At 37.5% G+C, this 11,470-nt stretch overlaps 1 protein-coding gene across 1 annotated transcript; it reads right to left on the reverse strand.

Annotated features, from left to right (window-relative positions):
- Window positions 1-5,775: 5,775 nt before the first annotated feature.
- Window positions 5,776-9,565, reverse strand: cnbpb (CCHC-type zinc finger, nucleic acid binding protein b). Its single transcript, XM_052111933.1, has 5 exons — window positions 9,232-9,565; window positions 7,593-7,717; window positions 7,442-7,507; window positions 6,147-6,345; window positions 5,776-6,029 (listed from the first exon to the last, which is right to left on the reverse strand). The coding sequence occupies exons 1-5, from the start codon at window positions 9,264-9,266 to the stop codon at window positions 5,912-5,914; spliced, it is 543 nt and encodes a 180-aa protein (XP_051967893.1). The 5' UTR covers window positions 9,267-9,565; the 3' UTR covers window positions 5,776-5,911.
- Between the last annotated feature and the right edge of the window lie 1,905 nt (window positions 9,566-11,470).

Genomic DNA, 11,470 nt, shown 5'->3' on the forward strand with positions numbered 1-11,470 from the left:
GAGCAGACCGAACAAACGTTTGATATCGAGGAATATATGCAGTCGAACTAATTTCTTTGATTATACTTGTCATGCTAACTAGTGAGATCAACCTTTTTTAAAGAAGCCTTGATTTAATGAGCTAATTAAATGCAAAAAAACAACAACAAAAAACACGTGAAAAAATGGTGTTGTAATGCCATCTAGTGGTGAAGTATGATGTACTTCAACAACATGAAAAGATTTGGACACATCCGCCATATAAAATGCCATTCAATTTAATAACGATATAACAAAACAAGTGCCGTTTATTTAAAGGAAAGATAGCAAAAGCATCTTCAAAATTAAGACAAAATGTATTGTGCCACTTTAAAATGTAGGAACGTTGTTGCATCACATAACAAAATATCAAACCAAGTAAAGAAAGATAGAACACTTTTTGTGTTCATACTATGTTAAATGATAAAACATCAGATATAGAAGTGTTCAAATAAAGACAACACGTATTTAGACACTTTTTGGGCTGTCAAACATTAGTGTAGGCCTACCTATGTCCATAATTCCCAGTTTAATGTATGTAACCTCCATTTTGGCTTTTTTTGAAAGAAAAGGAGGAATGAGTCTAAGTTAATTTTTGTGGTAATCATTATTATGCCACAAATGCGGCTGATTGGGCTTTACTTTTATTGAACCTGGAAAATTAATTTTAAAAATTAATTTGGTCCAATGACCAAATATATAATGAACATGCATTCTGAACCCTGAAGTTTTGCTTTCTTCTGTCGTACACAACAAGGCTTTTTAAATTACTATCATGGTTATGTTTAGGGTCTGTGTAAGGTGTAAGGGTGACAAGGCTAATCTAATCTAAGGTTGTATCCTCATACATAAGACTCCACTTATATCACTGTTGTATAGAAAATGATAGAAGATATTCATCAGCTCTAACATAGTAGAAAGATCTCTCATCATAAGCTTGCTTGGACTTCAGAGATGGTGCAATGAATCTTATTAATCCTTTGCTGAAGTTTTGAATCGCTCTGATGGTCAGTTCATGAAACAATTAACTCTCCAGGAAACGATGACATCAGCACTGAAAAAAACTGACCAACCGAATTGCTTAGTTCCAAAAGGCTTGTTCTTATTGATCTATGGTAACAAGACTTTCTATATGTAAGTTACATCAAATCAACATCAATGTTATAGGCAAGCAAACCTCAGAGCTACTTGTGTTTTTTGCATATTATTTTTTGATACTTAACATTAGTATTCTTGTGGACATATCTTTTCCAAGTAAAATTTGCTGTTTTAAGATTTGTCATTGAATAATTTACAGATTAAATTAATCCTTTGGCAAGTTACAGATCACTCGCAGGCAAGCTTTTGCATTAAGCTATACATTTACTCAGCCCCAATCTTTGACTTTGTTTGTTTCTTAAAGCCATGCCAGCTTCGATGATTACTTCGATAGCATTATCTGCTTGCTCATTTTCAGAGATTCCACAGTGGCACAGAGGTACCCAGCAGAAGATAATGTTAATATTTTGAATTTCAATGGATGAAAATTTTATTAAAATCTTCACAATTGTTGAGTGATCAGTTTTAATAGATTCTAGTGCTTCAAGACAGGATTTTGATCCAGAAATAATTTAAATATCCTGTTGTTGTGCAGTCTCAATGAACTTCATTGCCAACAGTAGAGCATTGGCCGCTGCAGTGAAAATTTAGCTATGGTCAGGAATGTGTACACTCTGACGTAAATGATTTGTCGCAAAAGCTGCAGACACATGATTTTCAGATATACATGTAGATCCATCTGTATAAAGTGGAATATGTAATGGGAATATTTGCCTACCATCCAGAAGTAGTTGGTGATAATCATTTGAATGAGTTTTTGACTTTTTGTTTCTTGTTAAATCCAGAAGGATGTTTGGTTTTCTGAGATCCCACAGAGAAATTTAGCAGAAGTGCTTCTGTTTCAAAATGTTTAAATCCACCTTTAAATTCCCCAGATGAGGTTTAATGTGTAGACCAAGTGGGCGAATGTAATATATATATATTTTTTTAATACATTAAGTTGTGAAAGAACTGCTGGATAGGCCGGATTTTCTTTATTTGTGTTAAGTTTGATTGTGTATTGTTAAGCCAGCTTCAGGCATCTATTTTCCAAAGAAAGCTCATTAGCCTCTTCATATAGACTTTTGATCGGTGATGTTCCGAAACCCTCCAAAGCCAGTCGTATAGTACCTTGGTGGTGTATGGTATCCAAAAGTCAAATGTATGATTTTCTGGCTGAGCCATAGACTATACGTCCATAGTCCAGCTTTGAGCGAATCAGTGTTATATATAGAACACTTTCTCTTCTCTTGTTGAGCTTGGATTATTTGGAAGGCAGTTTTCAATTGATTAATTCTTTTCAAATGTTTGCAATTTCTTGTTTTGAAGTTAAGGGTGAATCTTGATGTTTGATATGTTGAATTTGTGGACCAATGTTCTTGCCCCTCATCCAGCATATCAGATTCCAGAGTTTATATGATGGAGTGCTTGCTGAAAGCTGGACACGAATCTTCTCCAGCTTTCCTTTTTTGCTTCATTTATTGTTCTTTTTGTTTGTGCTCAACCTCTTTTGAGTTGAATATGATTTTAAGTAATTGGATGACTGGAAAAGAGTCTTTCAGCTTTTTTCTCTCTTTTACAGTTTTTGTGCACTTATCAAACCATGAAAGCCATCTACAAGCAGTTTCAAGATGTTCTCAGAATTGTACACTTGTTTCTTCTCTTCCTTTGATGGTTAAAATGAGTGGAAAGTTGTCACTTACACGGAGTTCATGCCAAACTTTCCACGAGAGGTCTAAAAATAACTTAGGCTGAGTATGTTCCATGCCCTGGGTGTAAATAAATATGTAATCCATCATTTAGAAGACATAAGGCATGTTATCTATACAATATTTTAGTTTATTATTGTTAATTGTTTGGGGTATGTCTGTATGCATCCAGGTGAGATCTGGCTGGCAATCCACTGTTCTCATAGCTTTTTTGACAACAGAGGTAAATACTTTATTCAGTGTACAAGTAGGGACAGTCACCATTTTTTGTTCTTCTTAGTACATCTGATCCTCTGTATGTCATTCTCCTTGACTCACGTGGGGCATTCTTTTGATGCAGCTGAATGACATCCTCTACAATTACAGCACTTGGATTGTTTTTGACAACTCTCCTTATAATGGTCTTCCTTACCACAGTTGCAGATGTGTATGTTTTTACAGCCATTAGATTAGATGTCCATACTTTTGACAGTTAAAACATTGCAATAAGTTGGGTACAAATAAGTGCAATCTTATTTGAAATCTGGTGATACAGCTTCATTGAAAACACATTGTGGCCAATCATCACTACTTGACATTGGAACACATCTACTTTCTGAGCTACAATCTATATCCGGTTCCAAAAAGTTTTTTTTTGTATTTTTTTTTTTAAGGTGTGTTTTGTAGGCATGTTTAAAGTCCGCACCTACCTTGGAACCCCCAAAAAGAGGAATGCACAGCAATGCAGATTTCTAGCAGATTATGCATCAGGGATATATGGACGATATACTCTAGCAAAAAGAGGAACAATTGCTCAATTCACATGACTGACCCTTAGCCAACGCCTACTGTGGAGTCTTACAAGATATCAGATGTTGAGTTTTCACTGCATTTTCACATGGCATATATTGACCAGCTAATTAATTGGATAGAGCCATTCCAACCTCCCATCTAAGTAAAGTAGGAGACAAAGTACCCTGTGAACTAAAGGCAGCCACAGCAAACCACATTCCTCAGGGACCCATGATCTCTTCCTCCATCTACACTGGTCACAATTCACAGCAAACGAGTCATCCCTTTTGTCGCTTCTCGCAACAGTATTGAGATAAGGACCTATTTCTCCTTACAGAGAGATGAAAAGATAGTGTTTAGTTTACATATTAGAATAGGAATGTAAAAAAGAAAGTATTAATAACTGTAACCCTAGCAAGGGCGGATTAAGGGTTGATATCTCTAACCCTAGAAGACACTAGCACTACGGGTGGAAGGAGCATGCTCTAAGAATAGGTGGGTCTACATTAGGAAACTAAATTGGGCATTCAGTAGACTAGCAGGTTTTAGTTTTCAAAGAGCTCTTTTGGCTTTCTTTTTTTTTTAAATGTTGCTTAAAGTGTCATCAGCAAAGTAGTCATGTTTGTTCAAATGTCATCTCAACAATCAAAATGACTCGGGTCATTTTTAGCTTAACACCAGAGAAGATTTCTATGGCAAAGACTTAGTTATTATAAAAATGATTAAACTAAAAATATATAATTTAACTCATTTCGTTCAGTGTAAAACTTTATGCATTACTGTAAAAATATACATTTCACGAAGTCAAATTGTGTTAAAGGGATAGTGGTAAATTCTTTTGGCACCCATTAGAGCGCTAAAGTTCTAAAACAATCTTTTTTGTTCAGCAGAAGAAAGTCATACACATCAAGGATGGCGTGAGGGTGAGTAAATTATGAGAATTAAAATTTTTGGTTGATTAATTCTTTGGAAAAACTGATATATTTGAAAAGAAAAATAATGTAATGACAGCTGTGACCAGCACACAAGAATGACAGATCAGGCTTTTTATAGGTTGGCTATATTTACATCGGAATATTACTGAGAATGCTCAGAACTGAAACTGATCCCAGCTTGCCAAGAATAGTACCATCAGATGCCAATTTGGCACATTACTTTTTGCTTAGTGGAAGGAGCCAGACCCCCCCAAAAAGTATACACACCTCTTAATGAACCTTTCTAATCCTACACTGAGACAAAAAATATGGAGCATTCAAATCTATTTGAAACACTGTATGCGGAACATGAAAACATAAAACAAAATAATGATAATTGTGTTTATTCCCAGGGAAAACCATTAAGATAACAATTTTGAAAGAAGAAAACGAGACGGCACAGAAAAGAAACTTCAGTCTTAACAACCCTTCCTCCTCCAGTTTTATTGACAGTTTAAAATTACATTTCTATGTCCTAGAACTTCAATTGCATTTACCTTCTGACTTAAACTGAGTACAAGCAAATGATAGTTTTCTTTTAGAGTAGTCTAAGTGATGTACAAAAATAACATTTTGATTTCTGTGAAAATATTCACCTTTCTTCTAACTCCAAATCTGATTTATGAGCTTTTTTCCCCATGTTTTACTGTTATTTTATTTAAGTTTTTTACCTTGGGTAGAACGACCAAAACTCCATCTTGGGATAATAAACTAGGTTTTAAACATAATAGCTGCTCTAAATGATCAAACAACCAATGTTTTACAAAGGCTATCATTTTCAGAACCTGTTATTACATGATGTTTCCAGAATGTGCTATAAAGTTGTTTGTGTTATTTTACAGATAACGGTATTTTTTTTTCTCCACATAGCTGCGTACTGCTGGTTTGGCCTGGATAGACCTGACTGACGGTTTATGTCCTGTCTGCTTTTCCAGGTCAATCACTCGTAAGCTAACTCAGTCTCATTGATGAAACAAAAAAATGCAAATCATTCAGAAGCTAACACTTCCTTGATTTGTATGTTTTCCGATCTCTCCGAGGCAACTTTCCACATGCCTCTAGAGGCCTACCCGACACACGTTCTTCCACTCAACTCACACATCCCTGTTCACCAGTGGCATGGAAAGGGGGTTCTTTAACAAAGCATTATACATAACACCTCTACCAAACTAAACAAACATTTTTTTGTATTAAATGCAGTAAGTGGAAAGCCTTTTTTCCACCCCTTTCCTCCTTTTTCATGTCAAGAGCTCACTGGCCTGGGAATAGCCTCTATCTGCCAACCATTGGCCAGTGAAGAGGATTCAGAGAAAATAATACAACCATCAATCAGAAAAAGGAGGGGCGAGCAAGGAAACAGGATTAAGCGGTGGCCTCGATGGTGCATTCTTTCGCCACATGGCCAGATTTTCCGCAGTTGTAGCAGTTGACCTCGCTCGCCTTGCTGCACTGTACAGCAACATGGCCGATCTCGCCGCACCTGAGAGGAACAAGACGAACAATCAGGCACAGCGATTTTCAACATCACTCTTTATCTAATGAGACTAGGTGATACAACTGTTTCCAGGAAAACTCTCCAACTCTTTCTCTTGTTTACCTGTAGCACTTGACTTTCTCACAGCCTTTCTGAATGTGTCCAAAGCCACCACAGGAGTAGCACTTCTGCTCGTTGGCATGGTCACAGTCACGGGCCATGTGGCCGGCTTTGCCACAGTTGTAGCAGACCTGCTCCCTCTCCTTCTTGGGTTCCTTGCAATCCCTGGAAATGTGGCCACCCCTGCCACAGTTGTAGCAAGCTGAAACACATGAACAGAACATCTTTTAAGATGATGTAAGACAAGTCAGTTAACTTTTTATAACAAGATTTTAGGTAACAAAAAAAACTTGCATGCACATAAGAGAAAGGGTATGTTTAAAGTCTTGTACCTGTTTGCCATTTATTCTACGTTTTTCAAAGAAAATGTTATCCCCTTTGAGCATTCACTAGTTCATTGTAAATGGTCCCGTTGTGTGACAAATTTACAGGTAAAAATGTGAGTATTTCATGTATTCACTCAATTAATAAGGTAATAAAAATCCATGTGTAATAATTACAGAATAATATTTAAAACATAGATGCATTATACCACGTAATGCCTCAGGACACATCTGAAAATGTGGTATTTCGTGTCACTTACAATTAAAAAAATGAGTGAACAAAAAATAAATAAAGTTTGATCTGTTTTACAGCATAAAACTAATGGTTTTGCATAGGCCTGAGACGATAATTATGCTATCAACTTATCGTACGATATAGAGACATGACCGCGATAATTTTTGCTGGCGTCAATATTGCCCATTGTATTTACATTCATGCTTGTGTACATAAGAATAAATGTCTCCAACATTTTAGCCAGTCACGCTGCTTCTGTCCTCTCGTCTTTTCTGTGTCGGGTGCGGCTTAGGCAGCTCCACAAACACAGGACAGCGACAGGTGAAGATTACATATTACTCGTGGCCAATAGATGTTTTAATAGGTGTTTTTCCCGACAACTGCATAATTCCAGCCAGAAAGTTTGGAAGAATAAGTCTAAATGGACTTGGTTTCAAAGCCGCATTCCACAGCTCCGGTGTGGGAACATTTAGGCTTTAAGACGAATGAGAGAGGAGATCCCATTAACGTGAACGAGCCGGTATGTCGACTTTGTTTAAAAACAGTGGCAACGAAAAGTGGCAATACAACTAACCTAAAACATAACCATCCCATCCAGTTTTCTGAGCTGGGAACAAAAACCACAGTTGGAGATGGGCCAATGTTTTTGTATACAATTGTATATTTATTTTTGAAACATGTTAACATTCAAAGAGCATTCAGCAGCCTCTAATAAATGTGTATGTTATAGTTGTCCTTACCATCCTCAGTCCTCTCACAATCCCTCGCAACGTGGCCTGGTTCTCCACAACGATAGCAGAAAAGATCTGAAGGGAGATGAGAGAAATGTTATTCATATATACAATTCATACAATGAATAAATAAAATGTACTAATTCAACTCGGCTCTCACCTTTTCCCCTGCCGCGGCCCTTGCCACGTCCACGCCCTGCATTTGGACAGTTCTTGATCCAGTGGCCTGTTCGGCCGCACCCAAAACACTCGTTGCTGCTCATAGCCTCTGACTGCACCCAACGACTGAAGCAGAAGAAAAATACATGTAAGCTATAGAAAAAAGCTGGCATGGAATGTGTGGGAATAACCGACATACAAAGAGTACTGAATGTAGCACACAGTTGTCAAACAATATTAGATATTCAATCAATCAACAGACACCCAGAAGGTGGTCCTCAATGAAAAGGGGGCTTTAAAAACAAGTTGGCTGATTGTTAAGATCTAAGTGTCAAACTAAACTAATCTTAAAAAGCTAATAATGTCATTAAACAAATCCAGTATGCAGAAATAGGTTGTAATACAATACATTAACAACAAAGTCATAAGTGAATTTTACTAAAGAGCTATAGCACAAACTAGGCCTTGAGTTGGTGAACCACATTCCCAACTACCTATCACTTGTTACAGTTCATATAAAAAAGGACGTTTACCCATAAAAAAATCGTAGTAAGACAAATGCAGTGAAAATGTCTCAGAACCTAGTGAATTGCCAATACAGGACACATTTTTGGCACACGCAATACAATCTTCCCTTTAACCTGATTTAGGCATCATCAGCCTGCTGATGATTCAAATGTTTTTGATCATCATAAGCACGTTCATCAACTGTTTTGGCTCACTGGATGCATTTGAATTGAATGATTAGCATCATTGGCGCATTTAGCTGTTTAATTTGAATGTTTTCCAGAGACTATTCAGCAGAGATGGGACACTTCTATTAATAAGAATGGGAGAAATTGGCACGCTCAACGACAACAGATGTTGAAAGGAAGTTCCGCCTTCAAGTAAAAGAGCCAATCACATTTTAAACACAAAAGATGGCCAGTCAAGCAACTCGAGAACGTGTATGCGCATTAGCTACACAAGACGGGACATTTTCTTTTTTAGCGTAATCTGAGGTAAAGCAGCACAATTTGTGATCCCAGTTAAAACAGATTTTACTGCTGGTTTGACATATGTTATTTGATCGTAATCGTAACCCACCGTTTTGGAGATTTCGGTCTTTCCCCATTCAAGTAGATAGGAGCTGCACTGACATGCCGCTTGTTTACATAGAAAAATAGCTCCCCGGGAGCGTTCCAAAAATGGTCGCGGAGTGAACGGTAAAGACTGATGTTTTCGGACATCAGGCGCATTCGAATGTTTAATTGAAATGCTTTGGGGCATTGATCAGGCGCGTTAATGCGTGCAATATAAATATTTTGAGGCATCATAGGAGCGTACAAAAATTCAACTGGAATGTGTAGTGGCTTCATAAACGCGTTCGAGGAAAAAAGATTATATGATGCCAAAAATGCAGTCTAGGTAGGCAACTCACAAAGTTTTGTGACAGCCATTATGCATCAACTCACGAAACTCTGGCCTGATCATCCACATTCATTACATGTTGTATGTGTCTTTCAATTTGATCGAACTATTAAACAACTCTGATAGGGTAGATCAATAATCTGTACATACACGTAGCGATATAAATTGTAACATGAAAACCTGATACAGATCAGCAGTAGTCTTCAGCACTGTTTGGCCTGTCCACTCACCCGGTCCATCCATCACGCTGGTTTCCACAGACCATCTCTCACACTTAGGGAGCGCATCCAGTCCCACGACGACATTATATCTATCCTTCAGCTACGTGCATGTGGTCGGAGATAAATTGCATTCGCTAAATTCAAAAATCATTGAAATAGAGCGATAGTTTGATGGAATTGCGTGATTTTCCCGCTCGCAGCCTGTCGCAGTAGGCCAAAGTGCGCCGTCAGAAAATTTCACTTCTGTACCTTTCTGAACACATTCAACCTCAACGATTACCGTCACAAATCACATCTCTGGCATTTCAAGATAGCGGAGACACTCTCCGCCAACATGACGATGTCACCACACTATAAGCATCGTGTAAATGTCGTATTTTCTTCCTTTAAGGGAACTCACCTCGACGACGTGACTCGTTGCTGTTTATTTTCGGTTCCTCCTCACAGCGCTGCGCCACACGCGGTTTGCGCACGGCACGCTCATGGACGACACCTCCTGCCCCACCCACCACGCTGTGCGCACGGCCTGCACATTCTGCAAACACTGGCTGTGTCTCGTTTCGAAGGCTGCGTGCTAGGTAGGACGCGTCCTTAGAAGGCTGCAGTGTACCGAGTGTCCTCCTTTAAACAAGCCTCGTTTAAACGAGAGTTCATACGGAACCAGAACGTAACATGGTTGCTATGACAGCAACGATGTTTAAAAAGCGATAGTGCTTTGATTGAGAAGGGAACAATGTCCCTCTGGAAGGGAATGCATGAGGAACATTTTTAGAGAGTTATAATGATGTAAAGATAAAATAAAATAGATTTTACAGGTGTACTTTTAATTAATATAATTATACATATTATATATCTGCACCCGTCTCCTGAGGTACTTCAACTTGGGAATTAACATTCCTTGCGTATGAACATTTATATATGTTTACAGGCAAATTGGCATAATTTCTTTGACTTTTCCAGGAAATAATTGTGGGTTATGAGTGCCCACGAAGGATACACCTCATGCATCCTCCGAAATCCTGTGAAAGAAGGTCGCATTCGAAGTGTCCTACTCTTTTTTTAATTTTTTTTTTATTTATGCATACAAACAATACAAAGATAACAATCATAATATACACTTCTGTAACAAAATTGTAAATAAGACTGTACAAATATAACAACAATATGTACAGTGTCATCTAATACAAAGAAGAAAATAACAATAAATGAATAATACTCTTTTTTTTTTCTTCTGAAACGAGACAGCCTCGATGACTTATGTGGCCGACAAGTGCGACCTCCGGAGGATGCAGCCTTCCAAACGAGATACAGCCAACGTGTGTGCGTTCCATTCGGAAGTGATCGTCCCTGTGTCCTATTCCCTTACAGGACTTTACCATCCACTGTGAATGCTTTGAGGAGCTCAAAAATAACGGTCATTTAGAATTCACTTTTTAAGTAATTTATATAGAAAATTCTATTGGAATGACCATACAACAGGCTATCCTGATTGTTCTCCCTTCGAAGTGCCCTCCGAAGGCATCTTTGATGCTGTTTGGTATGTCTGCAATACCTAATATAAAATAATTATGGGGAAATTACCATATGCATGAGTAAAAAGGGTTAAAGGAAAACACAATATCTTTAAGATAGAAAATAAACATTTTCTTGAGTTATTTCATGGTTAGAAAAAATAGCAAAACACACTAGGTGAAGCTTTTAAGTTATTTATGTGATCATCTCATACCTGTTTTTGCTTTTTTCTTTCTCTCTCTCTTATACTTTTAGGAAATTGGCATACTTTGCATAGTGAGTTGTGACATACCATTGTTATGTAAATGATCATAACTGTTTGTCAATAAAAACATGCATTTAATTTCCTCATTGATGATACACAGACAGGCAGGCAGGGAGATGATAGATAGATAGATAGATAGATAGATAGATAGATAGATAGATAGATAGATAGATAGATAGATAGATAGATAGATAGATAGATAGATAGATAGATAGATAGATAGATAGATAGCCTATAAATGTCAAATTATTAGTTGTTTTGGCAAACGGAAATTGTAGTTAATAAATTGTATAAAATTAAAACATAATGTATATAAATACATATGACATCCTGCCCCAACCTGAAATGTATTAAAAGAAACTTTGTAGATTCTGCTGGACCCCCACTAGATTGCATAGGCTTGGTCTTAAAGACACACCCACCTGCTGGCGATGCCAATCAGAAGAATGAGACACAACCCATGTGTTTTGG

This window comes from Xyrauchen texanus, chromosome 39 (assembly GCF_025860055.1).
Source record: "Xyrauchen texanus isolate HMW12.3.18 chromosome 39, RBS_HiC_50CHRs, whole genome shotgun sequence".
Taxonomy (NCBI): Eukaryota; Metazoa; Chordata; class Actinopteri; order Cypriniformes; family Catostomidae; genus Xyrauchen; species Xyrauchen texanus.

Excerpts from the sequence above, each read along its gene's own strand:
- cnbpb (XM_052111933.1), bottom strand. The coding sequence starts at position 9,266 with ATGGTCTGTGGAAACCAGCGTGATGGATGGACCGG. Across the intron at positions 7,718-9,231 it reads CAGCGTGATGGATGGACCGG|TCGTTGGGTGCAGTCAGAGG; the intron begins GTGAGTGGACAG and ends CTTCTGCTTCAG. Across the intron at positions 6,346-7,441 it reads TTGTGAGAGGACTGAGGATG|CTTGCTACAACTGTGGCAGG; the intron begins GTAAGGACAACT and ends CATGTGTTTCAG.